The sequence below is a fragment of the Hydra vulgaris genome, chromosome 07 (assembly GCF_038396675.1).
Source record: "Hydra vulgaris chromosome 07, alternate assembly HydraT2T_AEP".
Taxonomy (NCBI): domain Eukaryota; kingdom Metazoa; phylum Cnidaria; class Hydrozoa; order Anthoathecata; family Hydridae; genus Hydra; species Hydra vulgaris.
In genome coordinates this window covers 19,965,343-19,986,652 of record NC_088926.1, presented here as the reverse complement: position 1 = coordinate 19,986,652, position 21,310 = coordinate 19,965,343, and the positions used below count along the sequence as shown (strand labels likewise).

The 21,310-nt window shown below is 25.0% G+C and overlaps 1 protein-coding gene across 1 annotated transcript in view; it reads left to right on the top strand.

Moving 5' to 3' along the window:
* The first annotated feature begins 475 nt into the window (after nt 1–475).
* Nucleotides 476–21,310, top strand: part of LOC100201206 (exosome RNA helicase MTR4) — a 40,145-nt gene continuing 19,310 nt past the window's right edge. The window contains exons 1-13 of the mRNA XM_065801315.1: nt 476–907; nt 1,049–1,112; nt 1,986–2,048; nt 2,171–2,283; nt 2,428–2,488; nt 4,211–4,324; nt 4,417–4,449; nt 4,704–4,761; nt 8,061–8,185; nt 9,159–9,257; nt 9,381–9,483; nt 12,140–12,277; nt 12,360–12,439. Of these exons, the coding sequence (XP_065657387.1) occupies nt 681–907; nt 1,049–1,112; nt 1,986–2,048; nt 2,171–2,283; nt 2,428–2,488; nt 4,211–4,324; nt 4,417–4,449; nt 4,704–4,761; nt 8,061–8,185; nt 9,159–9,257; nt 9,381–9,483; nt 12,140–12,277; nt 12,360–12,439 (1,278 nt within the window). The 5' untranslated portion in view covers nt 476–680. The remainder of the gene's footprint in view (nt 908–1,048; nt 1,113–1,985; nt 2,049–2,170; nt 2,284–2,427; nt 2,489–4,210; nt 4,325–4,416; nt 4,450–4,703; nt 4,762–8,060; nt 8,186–9,158; nt 9,258–9,380; nt 9,484–12,139; nt 12,278–12,359; nt 12,440–21,310) is intronic.

Sequence of the window (21,310 nt, the reverse complement as noted above, 5' to 3'; positions counted from 1 at the left end):
AGAAGCACGTTCCAAATTTGACCTACAAGCCATACTTAGGGACTTTTAGATTCAGTGGATCCAGAACCTCAAATAGTTGGGGAGGAGGAAATTTTTAGGCTTTTAAACCCAAAAATTTTTAAGAATGATTTCTAAGAATGTATTAAATACATTCTTAGAAAACAAATTGAAGAACAAAATATTTTTGTCCAACTAGCTTGTATAAAGCAATAAACTGTGCGGCTTTGGCACTCCTTCGCAACATCGTCAATGAAATCTTAGTTATTATTTCAAAAAGTATCTTCAATTTAATTAAGTACAATGTTTTAAACTAAACTTAGTAGGATTTTTATAAATTTAAATCTTGCCTTAATAATCTTTTATAAAATAAAAATAAAGGTCCATTTCCGCACTAAGAAGTTAAGTCATTGGCAAAAAAAAGTTATCGGCTTTTAAAGAAATCCGTATAAAATATAAACTACGAAATTGTCTCTTATGGTTCAGAATATTTATTTTAAGGCAATTTACAAACGAAAGCATGGGGAAATTTTGCCCTGCAAAAATTAAAAAAAAAAAGTTTTTATCATTAACTGATACTAAAGTAGGGAATTATTATATTTATACGGAGTTTTAAATTTAATTTTGAGGATCAAACACTTTATCACACGTTATAGAATTAAAAAAATAAAAAAATAAATAAAATGGAGTTAGATGATTCTCTGTTTACAATCTTTGAAGCAAAAGTACCAGATGAAGAAGATGAAGAGATTATTGTTTCAAAAAAAAGGAAATATACTGAGATTGAAACCAAAGCAGAAAATTTAGAATCAATGTCAAAATTATCTAATGATCTGCCAACATCAGATCAAAATATAGTAAAAGATAATGAGATTATATCAACTAAAAAAATCAAGTTAGATACAACGAGGTTGTTTATCTAAAATTTAGAATATTTTATATTTTGTAACTAAAATCTGCTATGTTTTTATGTCTGTTTGTGATTTCTAAGCTGATTAAAAGTTAACACTCCCTAAAGTTGCAGTTAAATAAATATTAAATTTTTATCTAGTTCTTTAGATGTTCCGTGCATTGAAATTCGTCATTTAGATGCTGCACCATCCTGTACTCATGAAGTGAGTTATTGTTAAAGGAAAAATAAGTTTTAAAAGTTTTAAATTTGGTTATCTCTTTTATTTTAATTGTAGTTTTTTGATTGTGGTTAAGTTATAATTACCACAAATAAAAGATTACATACAGATTGCAATTGGAGGACCTTAAAACTTTCAAAATTTTATAAACTTTGTGCCAGTTTTAAGTTTTTAACTTTTTTAAAATTAAGTATATATATATATCGTTCTTTGGTTATTGACACAGTCAATGAATAAGAACAATTTTCTAATTCTTATTATTGTTGCTACTATTCATACTATTATTTTTATTAATTTTATCTAAGTAATTAAGATTAATTGTTTTTTAAAAGCTATAGACTAAAACAGTTACAAGCTTTACAAGTTATCTTTATCTTTTTTTTTTTGAAGTTTCAAAAACCAAATCTTCAGTTTTTTTTTTCTGCAAGTTTATTATTAAATCATTGGAAGAGTAATATATAGATACTAAATGTCATTCAATTTTTTTCCAAAACTTTGTAATCATTGTCAGTAATATAGTTGATGTCTGCAAACATTTCAGAATGTTTAAGATGTGAAGGAAAGTCATTAAAAACTAAATAAAAATTTGTATCTAATCTTAAAGTTGTTTTTCCACAAAATATCTTTGAAACATTTAAAAACAAAGTCTTGTAATTCTAAACCTGCGTTTTTAACAGTTCTTTACCTTTGAATTTTTATTTTGTTCTCTTAATTTATTTTAAAATTAAAGTGCACACTTTAAAGTTAAAACATACAAAAATTAATTGGCCTTTTTTTTAATAATTAAGCTATAAATATATGTTTTGAAGCTTAAAATATGTCAATATACACATGTTTCTTTAATTGTCAAATCACTAGGTTGCATTACCAGGAGGTTTTATATATGAAGGTCTTCCATTCAAGCCTGATGAACCAGCTAAGGTAAACTATTTTATGTTTAGAAAGCCATTTTGTATTAGACAATTATTTGGTTCGTGAATTTATCAAAATTTTACATTTTGGTTTCTTTTATCTTTTCTAGTAAAGTTTTTTTAATAAATTAGAAGTATCCATTTATTCTGGATCCATTTCAACAAGAAGCGATTAGATGCTTGGATAACAACCAATCTGTTTTAGTGTCTGCGCACACTTCGGCTGGGAAAACTGTGATTGCTGAGTAAATAAGTAGTTTATTATTGTAAAATAATAAGTTTACATGGTTAAAAATTACACAATTAAGTTACACAGTTAATTAGAAAGATGTTTTGAAATAAACAAGTTAAAAAAAATTACTTCTTATTTACTTTTATACATTTTTTAGATATGCTATTGCTATGTCTCTCCAAAAAAGACAGAGAGTTATTTATACTACCCCAATTAAGGTATTTAAATCTATTTCAGTAGTATCTTGTTCATACACATACACAGATGTTTACATACTATTTGTATACAAATATATAAAACTTTTTATATATCACCCACAACCACATCATCAAAGGAAGTTTAAATTTTGTTTGGAACTTTGCAAGTTTTGTGTTTTGCTCCATTTATAAATAGTTTTTTTTTAAAACAAAAATATTTGGTTTTTTTTCATTCAGTTAGACAAAAAATTTAATTAAACAACTTATTTGCAAATTGCAGAATCTCTTTAAATACTTTTTTAATTTTCAATATTAGAATATTAAATATTATTTTTCAAATTTTCAAACAATATTTCAATATTGAAAATCACAGGATATCTTTAAATAATTTTATAATTTTCAATATTAGCTATAGTTTCCACAATTGTCATTCTGTGTGTTTTAGCAAAAATTGTTTCTTAAACTCTGTACTAATAAATTAAAAATTTTGATTTTTTGAATTGCGCAGTCAGGGGTGTACCCTCATGGTTGTCTGGTGGCACAGGATGATTTTTTTTTCAAAGGGCGACTGAATTTAAAAAAAAATGCATGTCAGAAGCCCAGTAGGACTACCAGGACAGTTTTTTACTTAGAAAAGAATATTTAAAACAGTATTTTGAATTATAAAGATTTATTCATTGTGATTATTTAAAAAACACATTTAAAAAACATTTGGAATAGTATACACTTTGTTTAATAATGAATACACTACAGTGCATTATATAATTTTACGTAATAAAAAGAAGCGATTTAATATTTCAAGGTGCGACTGTATTGTTTTTTTAAACGTTGTTCTTGCATTTTAAAGTAATTTTCTTCTCAATTTAAAATAAATTTTAAAATTAACATTTTATTTTTATTTGAAATGCTAATGTATCATTTTTTAAATGCTATAGTCACACTTTAAATCACGTGAATGGGCAGTTGAATCATTATTAACACTGAATCTCTTTTGTTTTTCATTTGTAAAAAAAGTTTTTATTTTAACTTTGTCAAACAAAATTAACATAATTTTACTCTTAGGGTGCACATGAAAAAACATTATTAGAATGCATTTGATTAAATGATGCACATGTGGAAGTTCTTTTTTTTTAAAAAAAAAGAAAGTCTTAGGGATGGTTCATAAATTAAGCAGTAAACTTATTTCAAAGTAAGTAATCTTAAGCTCTTTTATGCAGCATAAAATTAATTTTTTCATTAAACTTAATGATCAATATCTCTTTGTTACAACAGTTACTTAATAATATTTTTTAACTGCTTATAAAATTTCCCTTTTTTTAAAAATAATTTACTTTTAATTAAACCGTTTCTTATTAGTCGTATATCAGTAGTCAGGCGTTTGAATTTTATTTTTCGAGTATTTTCAACCAAAAAATAATACAAAAAAATTATTATACCAGACTACTGATTATCATAGCAAACGACTCAAGTAAGAAATATATACTATTTCAGTCACCCCCAGAGTTGCCAGGAAAAAAACAGAGGTCACCCCTAGCAGTGTATAGAAAAGCCATTAGGACTATTTAGATTCTTTAAACAACCTGTTTTTCTTATTTAAAGAATCTAAACATCTCACAAAAAGGTTTTGAGTAAAGAAAAGATTGAAATGCAATCACTTTATTCTATTTTATTTATTTATTTTTTATTATTTACTTATTTAAGTCTGTTTATTGTGTGCCTTAAAAGTTGTTTGCTATTTTAAAGGCGCTCAGTAATCAAAAGTATCGTGAAATGTATGAAGAGTTTCAAGATGTTGGTTTAATGACTGGAGATGTCACAATTAATCCAAATGCAAGTGTGATAATAATGACCACTGAAGTATAAACAATTTTTGTTATTTTATATTTGACATACAAAACTAAAAAAAAAATTTTTTAAAGTTTAAAATTTTTTTTTAAATCTTCTTGTAGATTTTAAGAAGCATGCTGTATAGAGGTTCTGAAGTAAGTTATATATAATTTATAATAGCAATATATATATACAGAAAATAATTAAATTATTTGTTATTAATTAAATTAAATTATTAAACTATTACTTTATAATTTGTTTTATCATGCTTATCTATTTTAATTTTGTATAAGAATAAATTATATATTTTTTATTTAAAAGTTAAATATTATTTGTATTTTTTATATTTATTGATTTAAAGTCTTTGTAGCTTTCTATGCAATGTGTTTAATAAATTATTTTGTTTTAGATAATGCGTGAAGTTGCTTGGGTTGTATTTGATGAAATCCATTATATGAGAGATAAAGGTAATTTTTTGTTTGGAAATTTTTATAATGTAAAATGTTAAGGTTGTTAAAATATACAGCAATATGTATTTAACATATACTATTTAATAATTATAGTTAGGGTTTTATATTATATTTAATGCTGTTAAGTTTAAACAAAAATTTAAAAAATATTTTTAATTGTTGGAATGTTTCATGTTCAAACTGTTCTCAAATGTTTTTTATATTTTATAGTCTATATTGATCTAATAAATATCAAATATATATTAAAGTGTAAATAAAAAAGATTTTTGATAGTCTAAAAAATTAAATAAATACAATTTTTTAATAAGAAAACAGAGGCTATTTATGTCTGCTTAATTCATATAATGCTTATAAAAAATATTATTGTACTACTGAGAGAGAACATTTTTTTTTCAATTTTTATCTGTATTTGTTTGGTAAAGGTTTATAAAGTATCTGTTTAACAGTCTGTTTATGAAGACAATAGGGTTTTTTTATCATAAATAGAACACGAGGGCTACGAACTCAATAATAATCATCTCTACTTGACTAGTGTAAAAAAGTTTTAGGTAAATGATGATGCATTAATTTTACAAGGGTATCTTCAGTTCCGTCATCAACTTTTGATACCAAGTCAACCCAGTTAACATATGATATTTACAGATACATGTTTATTTTTGGATAAACTTACAAAATCTTTTATATCTGGCAGATGCCAGCTGAACCTATCATTGTAATAAAAGCGTCCACCCCTATTAGTGATATCTGAATCAATTCTAAATATTTTTTTTATGGAAGTGGTATTTCATTTTCAGATTCAAATTTTCTTGCTGTAGTTTTGGTTGACTTTGATGTATTAAATACATCAACTACTTTTTAAAATTTTTTATGCTATAATTATTCAACTATAATTAAATTTTTATATTGTAAGCTATAATTAAATAATTCAACTATAATTAAACACAAAATGCATTTTTTTTTTCAACTTCTTTGCTTCCATCAAGGCTGCAAGCAAGCACTATTAGAGTTGGAATTACTGGAAGAAAAAAGATGAAGTTTATAGATCAAGGTTATGATTGACAGACGACTTAAAAGATTTCAATTTATATAAATCAGGAAAGCAAGATGAAGGAAGCGAATTCCAAAGAACTGATGTTCAAGGAAAAAAACTAGACAAGTAAAAGTTTTTGGAGCACTTAGGAATAGTCACAGTAAAAAGATGAGACTTGTAAAAAGATGAGATATAGTAAAAAAATGAGACACAGTAAAAGATGAGAGATTGAATGACGAGTAACACGATAATGATAGTTTTAGTAGATGACACAAGAGATGCTAGCTCTTTAGAGCAGTGCCCGTTATAGTATTTGTAGAAAAGAGAAAAAGAAGCAACATTACGACGATGTGATAATGGTTGGAGGTAGCTGCAGGAGCAGGTCCAACTATGTTCACAATGCGTTTTTGTACCTTATCTAAAAGAGAAAGGGCATCATTGGAAGGTCCATCCCATATATGGCAACAGTAATCCATACAAGCATGGATTTGAGATTTATAGATATATATGAGATATATATTTATGTTTCAAAATATATATGATATATATATAAATATATTTATATTTCAAACTGAGAAAAAGTTTATCATCATTATCTATATTTCATGTTATATATTGATTTTTTCAAATTTATTTTAATAGCTTGTTATTAAATTTGATAATTAACTTAAAAGATGACAGATGGTCAAATATCTAATGCTAAGTCTAACTATTTTAATAGTAATAGTTTTTTTTGTTTTAGTAAAAGTTCACTTGAACTAATATATCTAAAAGGAAGCAAAAGTTTATTGATGTAGATAAACTCTATCAGAAAATTATTCTCCTGGTTTCCAGCAGCCATGGAAGCTTTCAATAGATTTTATTTCTAGCCTTTCTCTACTTAGCCTTTTTCTCTCTACTAGCTTTTCTCAGTTCTCTGGAGAACAAAGGTCTTTTTATTACTGCAAAAAGTTCTGAATGGCGCTTAGGTCTATCATTTTTAGATTACTAAATCTTGTATTTTGTCTCAGAAGTAAGGTTCTTTTAGAAAGTCTTCACAATGTTGTTAACAAAGGTAATTCTAACACTCCATTACTCATAATGAATAGGGATGTACCGGAATTCCAGCCGGAATTTGTGACTTTTAGGTCATTCTGGTTCCAGCCAGAATTACAATATTTCAGGCCAGAATCCCGGAATTTATTTTTTACCTTTTTTTTTAAGACATGTGACATAGGCTGTGTAAATTAAAATCAAAAAATAATTGTCCTACATTGCAATGAAGAACTATAGGTAAAACTAGTTAAAGAATAGACAATTCTAAACAAACACAATGTAATTTTATTTGCACCAATCAATTATTTAAAGGTTTCTTAAAGTTTAGGAATATTGTGGTGCCAAAAAAGTTGCTGTTGAGTTTTAAGCAATAAACTAGCTCTTTCATCAAAAATGTTCTTTCATCAAAAAACCTCTGAAAATAGTCTCATTTTAAATGTTACTTAAATTTTAAACAATTAAAAAGTATAAGATGCCTAAGGTGTCATACAGAAATTACATCATGCAATTTTTGACTGTTTTTGAGTTCCCTCTCCCTCGTCACAAAGTCATAACTTTTTAGTAAAAAGTTAGTATGAGTTGTCCAGTCTTCTCCGTTTAGCCAGCGCTTTTGCGCTCAAGTCTTTTTACGCTCGCCCACGCGCCCGCAAAAACTTTTGCAAGCACATAATAAAGCAATTGCCAAAAAAATAAAAGCGTTTTGTTTTAAATTGCAACAAAACTTTTTAGTTAATTTGTTCAACTTTAATGAAAAATAACTTTTTTTTACCAATTTTTTTTAAATTTTTATCAGAAAAAAAAAGAAAGATAAAGAATTTTTAAAATTGCGCAGGTTTATTTAAAAATGACCATCCTGCCAGCGCTTTTTTCGTGCACTGGCCACTAACCCTCTCCCTCCTTAGAGCATGCCGTAATTTATGGATGACTCCTAATATAGTAAATATTTCAATTTTAACCTAAGTGAAAAAATAGAAAAAAGAAATTTAAGTATAAATATTATGCAGAATAAAACTTTCAATAAATAAAATTATAAAAAATAAAAACAACATTAGATTTAAATAAAACAATAATCAAATTAATGAAATAGGTTTATATGTATTACAGGCTGTAAATATATATATATTAATTTTTCTAAACCATTAGTTTACTGCTAATCGTGTATTATCTGTATTTATATTATTTTTTATCATTAATTTTTTTTATTGTACTATGTCAATTTTTATTTATATAGAACGTGGAGTTGTTTGGGAGGAAACAATTATATTGTTACCAGACAATGTACGTCATGTGTTTTTGTCTGCGACAATTCATAATGCAAGGCAGTTTGCAGAATGGATTGCTTACTTACACAAGCAGGTATAAAAAGTTCTACAGCATTTTATCTAAGTTTTTTTATAACATTTTTCTTTTTTATTAAATAATATTTTTTCATTTTATCATGATTAAGTTATTTAGTTTATTTTCAACTTTAATTTAAAACATTTTCAAATCTTTTAATGGATGTTCTTAGTTAAAAACAAGCTTATTGTTTTATAATATACTTTAAAAACGAATAAAGTCCCAGCAATCATCAACTTCAATCTAAGAAAAAAAATATTAAATATGAGTATAAACAAAACAAGCCAATAATGTGAACATCCCTTGGACTGCTGATCATGATTATAAATTTTTCATTTTATCTATAATTGTTACTTACTTTTTTTGTTTATATTATTCACTTTGTTTTAAATTTTCTAAATTTTATAACTCATTTACTGTGAACTGTTAAAAACACTAACGAATTTTAGTATTTAAAAAACAATTAAGTATTTTAAAGCATAAAAAACTTATATAGGGTTGAAAGAAGTATCCAAGTATGCAGAATCCAAGTGGAAATAATAAATATTTGACTTCAAACTTCATTTAGTAATTGTTATTATGTTTTTCCCTTCCAGAGTATTTAGTAAAAAATACAGGCCCTAATTTAAAAAATGTTTAAAAGATATTTTTAATTTTCAAAATGTTTGATTTTCAAACTGTTTTAAACTATATAGTATAGTCTATATTGATATTATAAATAAATATCAAATGCATGTATTAAAAATAAAAATTGAATATTGCTGTTGTTTTTCTTCTACTGTCTTATGATCAACCATATTAATTGAGTTGTCCAGTAAAAATGTTGTCTATATTTTAAAAGTTCTTCATGGAATAATTTTCTGTAGGATTAGCCTTCCATGGTATCAGCTTACCATAGGATCAAATTGAATAAAATACATTTACTTGAATTAATTACAATTAGGACTAGATTTTTTAGTCTTTTGTAACTTGTTTTTTTTTATTTTTATAGCCATGCCATGTTGTTTACACAGATTTTCGTCCTACACCATTGCAACATTATATATATCCATCAGGGGGTGATGGTTTACATCTTGTTGTTGATGAAAAGGTAATTTTTTAATTAAAGTTTCCTAATACTTAACTGGTATTTAAGAAATTCTGATCAGAAACATGTCTTACTGTAATATCAATAGTTAGGTTTTAGAAATTATGCAATGTATACATTATTCAGGGTGATTTTCGAGAAGAGAACTTCAATAAAGCCATGAGTTCTTTGCAAGATCAATCAACAGTTGAAGGAAATGCTCAAGGAAAAACAAAAAAAGGAAAAGGAAGTCAGTAATTTTTATTTTTTACAGACTATATTCTTCTTATTTTGAAAGTTTTTAGTTGAGTAAATCTGATAAATATCTTGAGTTAGTCTGATAAATATGAAATTTTTATTAGAAATATAAATTTAGAAATAAAAAAATTCAAAACAACAATCACTACTTAATTGTTTAATCTTTTTGTACAATATGTATATATATATGTGAATTAAATTGTTATTTATTTCTAACTATTCATAATAATACAATGTGCAATATGTATAAATAAACAGATTTATGCATTTATTGTCATAATATTTATATGAATATTATTTGCAATAATATAATTTGAAAAAATAAGTTTGTGACTTGCAGATTTCTTTTATTATTTTTTACATTCAAAAAACATGCAGTTCGTTAGGTTTTTAATAATTTTCATATTTATTAAAATCCAAATTTCTGTTATGAAATACAAGCAACATTTTTTTTAAGGCCAAAAAATTTTATAACTATAGCTAGTTATTTTTCTTTTATTGCAATGATTAAGTGATATTTTTTATAAGTTTTTTAAGCTTTTTGTACAAGCTAACTTAATTAACTTTTTTTTACTGTTTTTTTGCAAGGTTGATAAATGAGTATCCTCCTTAGCTGTAGTGGAGGCCCATACCGTTTCGGGGTTACTTATTTTTTTGTTGTTGTTGTTCTCTCAACCCTTTAACTTTGAAACCATGACAATGATCAACTAACGATGATCAACAAAGATCAACAAACAAAGATCAACTTGCTTCTCTGCTTCATAGAAAAATAAGTTGAGCGCAGTACTACTAGGTTACTAGGTTACTAGGTTTATGTGGGAATTACACTATTTATGATCAAACAAAGAACTTCTTGTTTACAAAACAAACACAGTGGTAGTCCACTACATTATAAACGCAACTTAAATGGTTACTAGGGTGCATCAAATACCCCTTACTTTCAAAAAAAGTGTGTATCTATTCTTAAAATTTTCTGTTGGTGTTTACCTGCAACTCTGTTAAATTTTTCTTAAATGTAACTGGATTTAGGGGGGCTACTTCAAGCCTAAATTACGTTGCGAAGCCCTAAATGCTAAAAAACAAGTTTAAAAAAAGTATGTTATGTTGTTATATTCATTATAGATTACTAAAGAATTTGTTTAGTTAGTTACTTATTAAAGAATTTATTTAGTTATTTTATTTCCTAATTTTTGCCAAGTTTGAATAAAAAATATGAATAAAATATTTCAGATATTTGAGGCTCGTCTATTACTATAAATAAATTTTGTGTTATATTTATTGTTATTAAATGATTAATATCCCTATTAAAATTCTGTTAAAAAAATTATTTTGTATTATTTACCTATATAAAAGTTTAATTAACAGTATTTATTTGCTAAAATTTTCATTGGGTGCGAATATTTTTGAAATTTTTGTTTAGTCATGCAAGAATATATTTAATGAAGTTTGTTTTGTAAACAAAATTGTGACATTTTATTTTCAAAATTGAATAATTATTGCTAAAGATTGCAAAACAAGTAGCGTTATGAAGTAAATTTTAAAATTGGAATTGTTTAATGGAAAACTTGTCAATTTTTTTAATACTGCCTACATTATTTTAAAAAAATGTTTAGTTTGTAATACCTGTAGCAACATTTATTTCCTTTATTTTAACGCAACTAAGACATTCTTTTTCAAGTGACTTAATTTAACAGTATTCATATTTACACCATTGTTCAGCACCAACATTCAAACGATTTAATTTTGAAGCTTTAGCAATATCAAAATACAAATTTTCACAGCTGATACAATTGTCAGCTATTTCTAGGTATGAAGTTGTCGACATTTTAACCGTTTAGATATCAAAATTCAAATGTAAAATATAACAAAATTACCTTTATATTCATATGCAAATTATCAAAATTTATCTATTTGGACTAAATTGACATAATTATCAATATTTTCGAATTAAAAATAGTTGTTTCTAATTGAATGCTGTTGCTTATAAAAATTATTCATTAATTAAAAAGCGATAAATGGTCTAGATAAAACTAGAAAAAAAAGTTCACATTTATTCATCACATTACATAAAAATAAAAAGGTTCAGAATATATAATAAGGTGATCATCATCTATTTTATATATTTGTTTTATTTAAGTGTACCAAAAAAAATTTTATTTGGTTCTTGCGCTCTATAAAAATTATTCTTATGTTTAGCTTTCTTTCAAATTTTTAGGAAAATTGATTTCATACAATTGATGAGAAACGCTTATTTTAAAAACAAATAAAGCAAAAACAAATGATATTAATTCAAAAAAAAATTTTGTTTAAAAAAAATAAAATCCTACAAATTTAAAAGATAAAATCCTATAAATACATAAACAGTTTTTTTAATTTTCCTTTTATTCGGAAGAAGGATGTGTGGAAACCTTAATCTTCCTATTCAAATCATTCATTTTAACAAAGAATTCATGGGAGCAATTATAAATTCTCTTTTTTGCAATTTTAAATGTTTTTCAATATTAAATACCAAACAAAAAAATTTTTTTCAGCTGTCGTTTTCATTAATCAAGCAGTTTATGTAAATGTTTGATTTTTTTAAGAGTTTTTTTTTTTAATTATTGTTTGTAGCTTATAATTATTTATATTTTTTAATTTTTTTTTTCCAGATCAAACTGGTTCAAATGTCTATAAAATTGTTAAAATGATAATGGAACGCAATTACGCTCCAGTGATCATCTTCAGTTTTAGTAAAAAAGAGTGTGAAGGTTATGCTTTACAAATGTCTAAGCTTGATTTCAACACTGGTAACTATTTTTTGTTTTTGTTTTCTGTATATTTAGGTAATAGATATTTTTCTAGAGTATACTTTAAAAAAATATTTTACAGCTGAAGAGAAAAAATTGGTTGGAGAAGTGTTTAAAAATGCAATTGATTGTCTTTCTGATGATGATAAAAAGTTACCTCAAGTAAGAAACTTTTTTACTTGCCTTGTCTAAATTGTTTTTAAAAAGATATTAAAAAAAGATTTATAAGATATAAATAGATTTATATAGATATATAAATTTATTATTTTGATTAGATTTATGTAGATACTATTTTTATTAGATTTGTATATATATATTTTTTATTAGATTTAAAAAGTTGTATCTATATAAATATAATAAATTGTAAATTTATTATATTTATATAGATATTCAGGCCTTGGTGGGAAGCGAGAGTTTTAGCTCTCGCTTCCTGCCGAGGCCTGTATTTCTATATATAAAATAGTTTACAGCAGGAATTTTTTCAGCTCTCGTAAAAGTATAATTTTTTTGTGTAAAAATAATAATTTGAATAAAAAAAGTCAAAGTTTGAGTTTTAAATTGACTTTTTGTAATAAGGCTTACAAAATATTATTGTTGCGTAACAGCCACTGATTTTTTTTTATAGTTCTTGAGATTATGCAAATGGCTAACTTGTCAACTTTTTAGTATAAGTTATTTTGTACTTCAACAGTTTTTTTGTTTTTAGTAGAGCAGAATTTTAATATAAATTCTAATATAAATATTACATAGTTATTATATTTAAATTAGAATTAGTAAAATAAAGAGTTTTTTTCTTTTCAAACACAGATATGCAGTTCAGAGAGATTTTTTTTCTTAAAATCCTTGGTGTAAAATACTGTGTAATATAACACAAGGCTAAAAAAAATTTTCACAAAAAAAAAAATTGCTTTTAATTGTCATTCAAATTATATTGTTTCACAACTGATCAAATAAGTAAGGAAAGCAATAAGTAAGGATAGCAATAATAGATCATCTTATAACTAAGAGTGTCCCATGATCAACAGCGTAGCAAATTTTAGTCTTAAGCAAGCAAAGAAGGTTTTCAAAGTATTCTGGACTGAAATTTCGTAACTTAAGTTGAATTCTCTTTTTCAGGTGGTTAAGATTTTTTGCTTTGAAATCATTGGAATAGACTCTCTGTTTGAGGTGAGGCCAAAATGTCTCAATATGCCTTAATTGCAGTAAATTTGGTGGATTATCATCTTTAGAAACATAGGTTATATTAAACTTATTATAATTTTCAATTGTTAGCTTTGCATAATGATAGCTTGCACCATCAGGTCAAAATATATACTGTATATTTTTGTGATGCGATTTAATGAAGGGAAAGTCTCTTTTCAATGCATTCTTTAGAATATATTTTTGCATCAATGGCATTATTCTTAATTGTAAAGAAAGGCTTTGATTTACCAAATCTACTTATTGCAATCCATACTAAAACTTTCTCTGAATCTTTGATTTAAACTTATATTTAATATTATTTTCAGTTTTGTCTTTATCTTGACTATAAAAGCCGTCATTTCTTGATGTGTTTTGGCTGCTCAGTGTAAAACAGAACTTGTCATCCATGATAATTTCAAACTCATTTGACGGTTGGAAAAAAGTTTTTCGAAAGTTTTAACAGTTGTTGGCCTTGGGGAGGTGAATTAATAAAAAAAATTTTTTAACAGTTGTTGGCCTTGGGGAGGTGAATTGATAAAAAAAAAAAAGTATATATTCTTGTAACATTAATGTTACAAGCATATGCTTATAATGAGTAAACGAGAAATAAATTTGCAAAATACTTTGCACGATTTTTTCTGAACTGATTTCTTGTTTCTCTGGTTAATGATTGACCAATCACTGTACAATATTGTTGATTATTTGATCGCTTAACATTTTTGTAATAAGCCAAAAGAAGTTACAATCTTTTAGTTTACGCTAAATCAACCAAAATTTCAAATTTTCAAAATTTTTTTGAAAATAGTTCTTTTTATAAATCATTAACATTATGAAAAATATTTTTTAAATAAAGTTAAAGAAGAAAATTATAACTATTTTCAATATTTCTAAACAAAAAAAAATTTTAACAGTATAAAATAAAAATTTAACAGGTATAAAATAAAAATTTAACCAAAAAAACCCCCAAAATTACCTAAAAACCATCCCTAAAACCCACTGGATTGGGTTTTTGCTAACCCTGGAGAAAAGTAACAATTGTATTGTTTATTTCTTGAATGTAAATAAAATTCAAAAAATTTTTTTTTAAATAAACTTGCTGAAACATTGCAAACACTTGTTAAATAAAATGATGTACTTTTTTAAATAAATAAATAGCTTATATTTACACATCAGATCACATTCTAAAGCTAAATTTTGAAAATCTAGTTACAGCTTTTTTTATAAACAATTTGATGAGTTTTTTGAATTTTTTTTGCTTAAAAGTAATAAAAACAACGAAAATAAATGTTTAAGTTTCATATTTTTATTTTTCAAAAAAAGTGCACAATTTAAAGTCAGAATATAATTCATCGATAATGATTTAGAAAACCTATTAAAAATTGGCTTTAGTCTAACTAACATACAATAAATCATAATATAGTCTAAATATAAGATTTAAACAATTATAGCTTTTTTTTATGCTTAGTATCTATTATGTTGTTCAGCATTTTCAGGGCTCAAAATAATGCAAAAAAATCTAATTGCAAAATTTTTTTTTGAATTTTTATTCAAAATACATCCCCTCCTATTATTTCCCACTGAACGGTAGTTACAATAGTACAAATTGGGGAGTTACAATAGTACAAATTGTATCTTTGTACTTTGATCTGTAATTAGTATTTTTCTAATAAAATATTACATGTTTATATTATCTCATAATATTCACCTTTTTGTGGGTATTTATAATAACTTACTGTTATAATTTACTGCTTGCATTGCTGTTGTGTAATGTGCAAGAAGCATATTTATTACTCTTAAAAATTATTTAAGAAATATTAAAAGTACAATTTATTTTAAAAGTACAATATTATTTTAAAAGTACAATATTATTTTAAAAGTAAAATATTATTTTAAAAGTACAATATTATTTTAAAAGTACAATATTATTTTAAAAGTACAATATTATTTTAAAAGTAAAATATTATTTTAAAAGTACAATATTATTTTAAAAGTAAAATATTATTTTAAAAGTACAATATTATTTTAAAAGTACAATATTATTTTAAAAGTACAATATTATTTTAAAAGTAAAATATTATTTTGAAAGTACAATATTATTTTAAAAGTACAATATTATTTTAAAAGTAAAATATTATTTTAAAAGTAAAATATTATTTTAAAAGTACAATATTATTTTAAAAGTAAAATATTATTTTAAAAGTACAATATTATTTTAAAAGTACGATATTATTTTAAAAGTACAATATTATTTTAAAAGTACAATATTATTTTAAAAGTAAAACCGAAAAGTAATATTAATATTAAATAATATTGTTAACAATCTTATTGACTATATGTTTCTTCATCATATGATTGATAAAAAAACATCGGAGTTCCTTCGTCCAAAAACACCTCTTCGTACACCCCTGTTTTATGGTCTTCCCAAAATTCATAAAATAGGCATTCCCTTAAGACCAATTGTCTCTGGTTGTGACGGACCAATCGACAACTTGTCGTTCTTTATCACAGAATTTATTCAGCCAGTTGCTGAACAACTACCAGCATACTTTAAAGACACAACACACCTCCTTAAACTCCTTCAATCTCATGTATTAGAAACTAACAATTATATTCTTGTAACGGCTGATGTTATATCTTTATATACAAACATTCCTCACCGCGAAAGTATTGACGTCGTTAAATTTTATTTAAATAGAGCACTGCCATATAACGGACCCATAAAACGCCCACCTACTGCTTTTATTGACATTATATTAGAAACCATCCTAACCCACAGCAACTTTCAATTTTCAACTGATCACTTTTTACAATTAACAGGTACTACCATGGGAACACGTATGGCCCCACCCTATGCTAATTTATTTATGGGAAGAATTGATGAGAGATAATTGACCAATTTTCAATGTGGATTTCTTTTTATAAAAGATTTATAGATGATATATTTTTTATTTTTCATGGGCCTTCTGAGAAACTAACACAAGTTTTCGAATTTATGAATGCCATCCACTCCACGATCAAATTTACTTTCAATAATTCTAACAATTCTATTAATTTTATGGATCTAACAATTATCAAAAAGCTAGATGGAAAGTTAGAAACAACAATATTCAAAAAGGCAACAGATACAACGGCACTATTACATTATAATTCATTCCATCCCCCTCATCAAAAAAGCAACTTAGTATATAGCCAAGCGTTAAGATATAATAAGATTATTTCGAACAATTACAACCTAATTAAAGAGCTAAAACAACTAGCACAAATTTTAGTTATACGAGGCTACCCTATTCAATCTATTAACAAAGGGTTTAAAAAAGCACTACAACATACACAACACGAACTTGTCTACAACAAATATAAAGAAGGAGAAAAAGAAAAAGTTTTACCGATAGTGACAACATTTGGAAAAGTTGGAAAACTCATCAATAAAATAATAAAAAAGCACTGGAATATTGTGGAACAGGATACTGATCTTAAAAATATATGGCCAACTCCACCTATTTCAAGTTACAAAAATATTAAATCGATCAAGAAATTTTTAATCCAAACGGCACATAAAAAAACATAAATGAAAAATCTCTCTCTCTCTCTCTCTCTCTCTCTCTCTCTCTCTCTCTCTCTCTCTCTCTCTCTCTCTATATATATATATATATATTTTTTTTTTTTTTTTTTTTTTTATTAAGTCACAGTTCCTAGGTGTTACTATTTAGGTGTTATAATATTATTGGTTTACCTTACATAATTTTTCTAGCATTATCCATATTTGATTGTTTAGAATTAAACTTTTTATCGTGCATTTGTTATGGTCTCAAATAAAAAATCAAAAAAAAAAAATGTTAATTCGGACCGTAGAGAAATCCTTATTTTAAAATATGTTTTCCCGCTGTTTACATTAATTTTGTATTTGGTATATTTCTCATGTTATTCTATTTAATTAAATACCAATTTAACCGAAAATTTTCTGTTTTTCTTTTATTGTATTTTTTACTAAAACATTATTTCATATAAGTTTTACTTTTTGTTAACCTCGATTTAATCATGTCTTTTGTTGATGAACTTCTTTGTTGATGAAGTTTTTTGTATCGTTTTTGTTGTGGTAAATAAAACGTTTAATTCGGACCATAGAGATAACTCGTAGTTTATATATATATGCATATATGTATGTGTGTGTGTGTATGTATGTATGTATGTATGTATGTATGTATGTATGTATGTATGTATGTATGTATGTATGTATGTATGTATGTATGTATGTATGTATCATGTATGTGTATGTTGTATATGTGTATGTATGTATATGTGTATATGTGTATGTGTATGTGTTTATATGTATATGTATATGTGTATGTGTATATGTATATGTGTATGTATATGTGTGTATATGTATGTGTGTGTATATGTATATATGTATATATATATATATATGTATATATGTATATGTGTGTATATGTATATATATATATATATGTGTGTATGTGTATGTGTGTGTGTATATATATATATATATATATATATATATATATATATATATATATATATATATATATATATATATGTATATGTATATGTGTATGTGTATATATGTATATATATATATATATATGAGCAATTCTTTTTGACTAGCGGCTTTCGAAATGTTTTGTTGATGGACGTCTTTTTGTTGTTGTTTTGTTATGGTCTCAAAATTACGTTTAATTCGAACGTAAAGAAAACTTAACTTTTTCGGAAACTTCGATTTAGATATGGTCTCAAAGTTATCGTTAATTCGGACCGTTAAGAAGACTTTACATCAAAACAATATTTTTCCCGCTTCGTACATCGTTTTTATATTTCGACTAATATTATTGTTTCATCACCCAAAATAATTTTTTAACCACTTATTTGGCTAAAATTTATCTGGTCTTATTTTAATATTTAGTTTATCTTATTACACTATTTTTTAATATATTTTTTATCCGCTGATTTTCATATTTTTACCATTATCAAGGAACTTTTATGCTATATTATAATACATTCATTACTCAGCTTTGTTTTAATTTTCACATGCACAATTTTTGTCTTTTATTATTATTCAGAGAATTTCTTAAATACTTCACTACATTTTTAAATCTTTACATTTTTGTAGGCGATATATATATATTTTCTACTTTTTCATATATTACTTGATTTTTAGTTATGATTTTAAGTTGCGCGGGTTGTTTCATTTTCTAACACTTTAGATTGGTTAACGAAATTCGAATGAAGTATCTATGACAGCGTTAGAGTTTTTTGAAGACTCTATTGCGATTTATTTAATTTTTAAAGGGTTTTTAATAGGGTATATTGCCATTTGATTGTTTTGGATTTATTTGTGCTGGAAGTACCTGTATGGTTTAAATGGTCTAAGGGGTTAATTTATTAGTATTTCTGTTTACACACTTTAGTTGTTTTAGTTTTGTTTTTGGCGTTTTTGCTTGAATTTTATTTTATTGTGCTTAGTTTTTTCTACCGGTGGTATGGTAAGTTATTTATTTTTATTATTTTTATTTATATGTTGCAGTAGATCGACACTTTTTATCATATCATCAAAAAAATATTAGTGCTTTACAAATTTGGGTGTGGTAGGGTTTTGGCTACTTGTAGTGAATCCTTTTTTACTGCAGTATGGAATAGGCGTAAGTCGCGGGGTAAAGCATAAGTGGCGATGATGTTTGTCTGACGGGATAAACTAGTTACAAGTGCAGATCCTAATCGAAACGCCAGTAATAATAGACGCGACTCTGAGGAGATGTTCATTACTTAATCACTACACAAATTATGTTTACACATTGGCATTAATGTTTTTTTTTTTTTTCTTCCCATTCTGAGGCCTTTCATTGTTGTATGCGTACTTTTTATTTTTTTAATGTATTTTTTGTTTTATTTATTTTTTGTTTGGTGATATATTTTTTTGTTTATCTTAGTTCATATTAGTATTTATATAACAATTTATTCTTTTATTATTATTATTGACAGTACTGTTTAGGTGCATTGTCTGTCTTATTTATATTTTAAATATTCCTCTATTAATCTTTATTTTTGTCTTGACAACTGTCAAAATATGCTTTGTTTGAAAAATAATTCTCCTCTATTCTAATGTACTTCATTTCTTCCCTCAGGCGTTCACTGCTCGTGTGTGACCATTCGGCGAATTTTATATTGTTGTAACATGATACTTAAAAAAGTAAAAATGCAAATGTTACCATATTTAATCAAATATTACAATACTGTTATAAAGATAATTTAAAATAGAATTGACAATGAAATCATTATGTCATAAAACATTTAACTTCATATTTTTGCAAGAACATGCACAATCAATACACCGGACAAGTAAATCAAAAAAACAAAAGAGTAAACTTATTAGATTCTGCTTTCTATTTAAACTTATTGCTTATTGATAATTAATTTTTTCATTCAATGGGTTTTTAAGTTGATGTTTTCATTAAATTTTTTTCTTCAATTGTTTTGCTATAAAATAAAGAGAAAGAAAATAATTTGGTTTAATACAAGAAATTATTTTTTCATAAGTATAAGTCTTATATACTTTACTTTATACAAAAAAAGTGCTTTGAAAAAATTAAATTTTTTAAATATAAATTTTTTATAATTTTAGTATCCAGTTCACTTGTTTAATGTTTGCTATAGAATGTTTCTACCTTTTTAACCATTTTTAAGAAGCAATAAATAATGGCGCTTTTACTAAGTTTAAAAAATATTAAACTACCATTAATGTTAGCAACTTAAATAAAACTTTCTTTCTTGCTAACACATCTAAATCTAATAAGGAATTATGTTATACAAGTCACATCCTGCACCAATTAACAAATCTGAAAAACAATACACTGATAGCTTTGTCGCCAAAAGTACTATTGTTTGCATTTAATGGCATCAAGTAAAGCTACTAAATGCACAAACAATGGTGATTTTTCTAGAATTAAAGAGAATCTAGAATGGAAAATGCATTTCCATACTTATGGAAATATTTGCAAACTAGTTTGTACTGCCCAAGAACCTTTTTTGATAAAGTTTAAAATAAGTAAATATATTAATGAAGTGTTTTTTTTATCACTAAAAGCTGTTTGAATTGCATTGACACTATTTTTCATTTGAACAACATTAAAAAAATAGCCATAAAAAGTGTTTATAATAAATAAGCAATATTCAAATATAGCCGAGAACTCGAGTTAAGAAATTCACTTTTCAATCAATTTACTATTTTTTCTTTCCTTTATCATTGGATTAAAACCATTGAGATTTTAGGTTAAGAAATTAATTTTTCATCCTTTTTTTCTTTCCTTCATTTTAAATTTGTTAAGATTCAAAAATCTCATTTTTTTAGTTCTTTTTTTTTTTCTACAACTTTTTTTTTCTACGACCCTTAAGTATTTTTATATTATTTTTTCTACGACTTTACCCTTAAGTATTTTTATATTATTTTTACTACGACTTTACCCTTAAGTATTTTTATATTATTTTTTCTACGACTTTACCCTTAAGTATTTTTATACTATTTTTTCTGAATTTGAACATTTTTGCAAAATGATTTTGATACTTTTATTAAATCTTTCATTTTTATTTCTGTTTCTATATTTTCCATTTTTAGAAAATCTGGTATTGCGGACATCGCTACAGTTTTCATTAAATTAAATTTACAATAATTGTATAATATATTTAAGACTAAAATTCTTTTTTTGAATTGTTTCAAATTTTTTTAAATTTCCAGTTTTTAATTCAAGATTATTTGAACAAGAGTATTTTAGAATAGTAAAATTCTGTTGTTCAAATAGATTTTGTTTTAAATAAAATTCTAAAATTAAATTTGCGTATTTT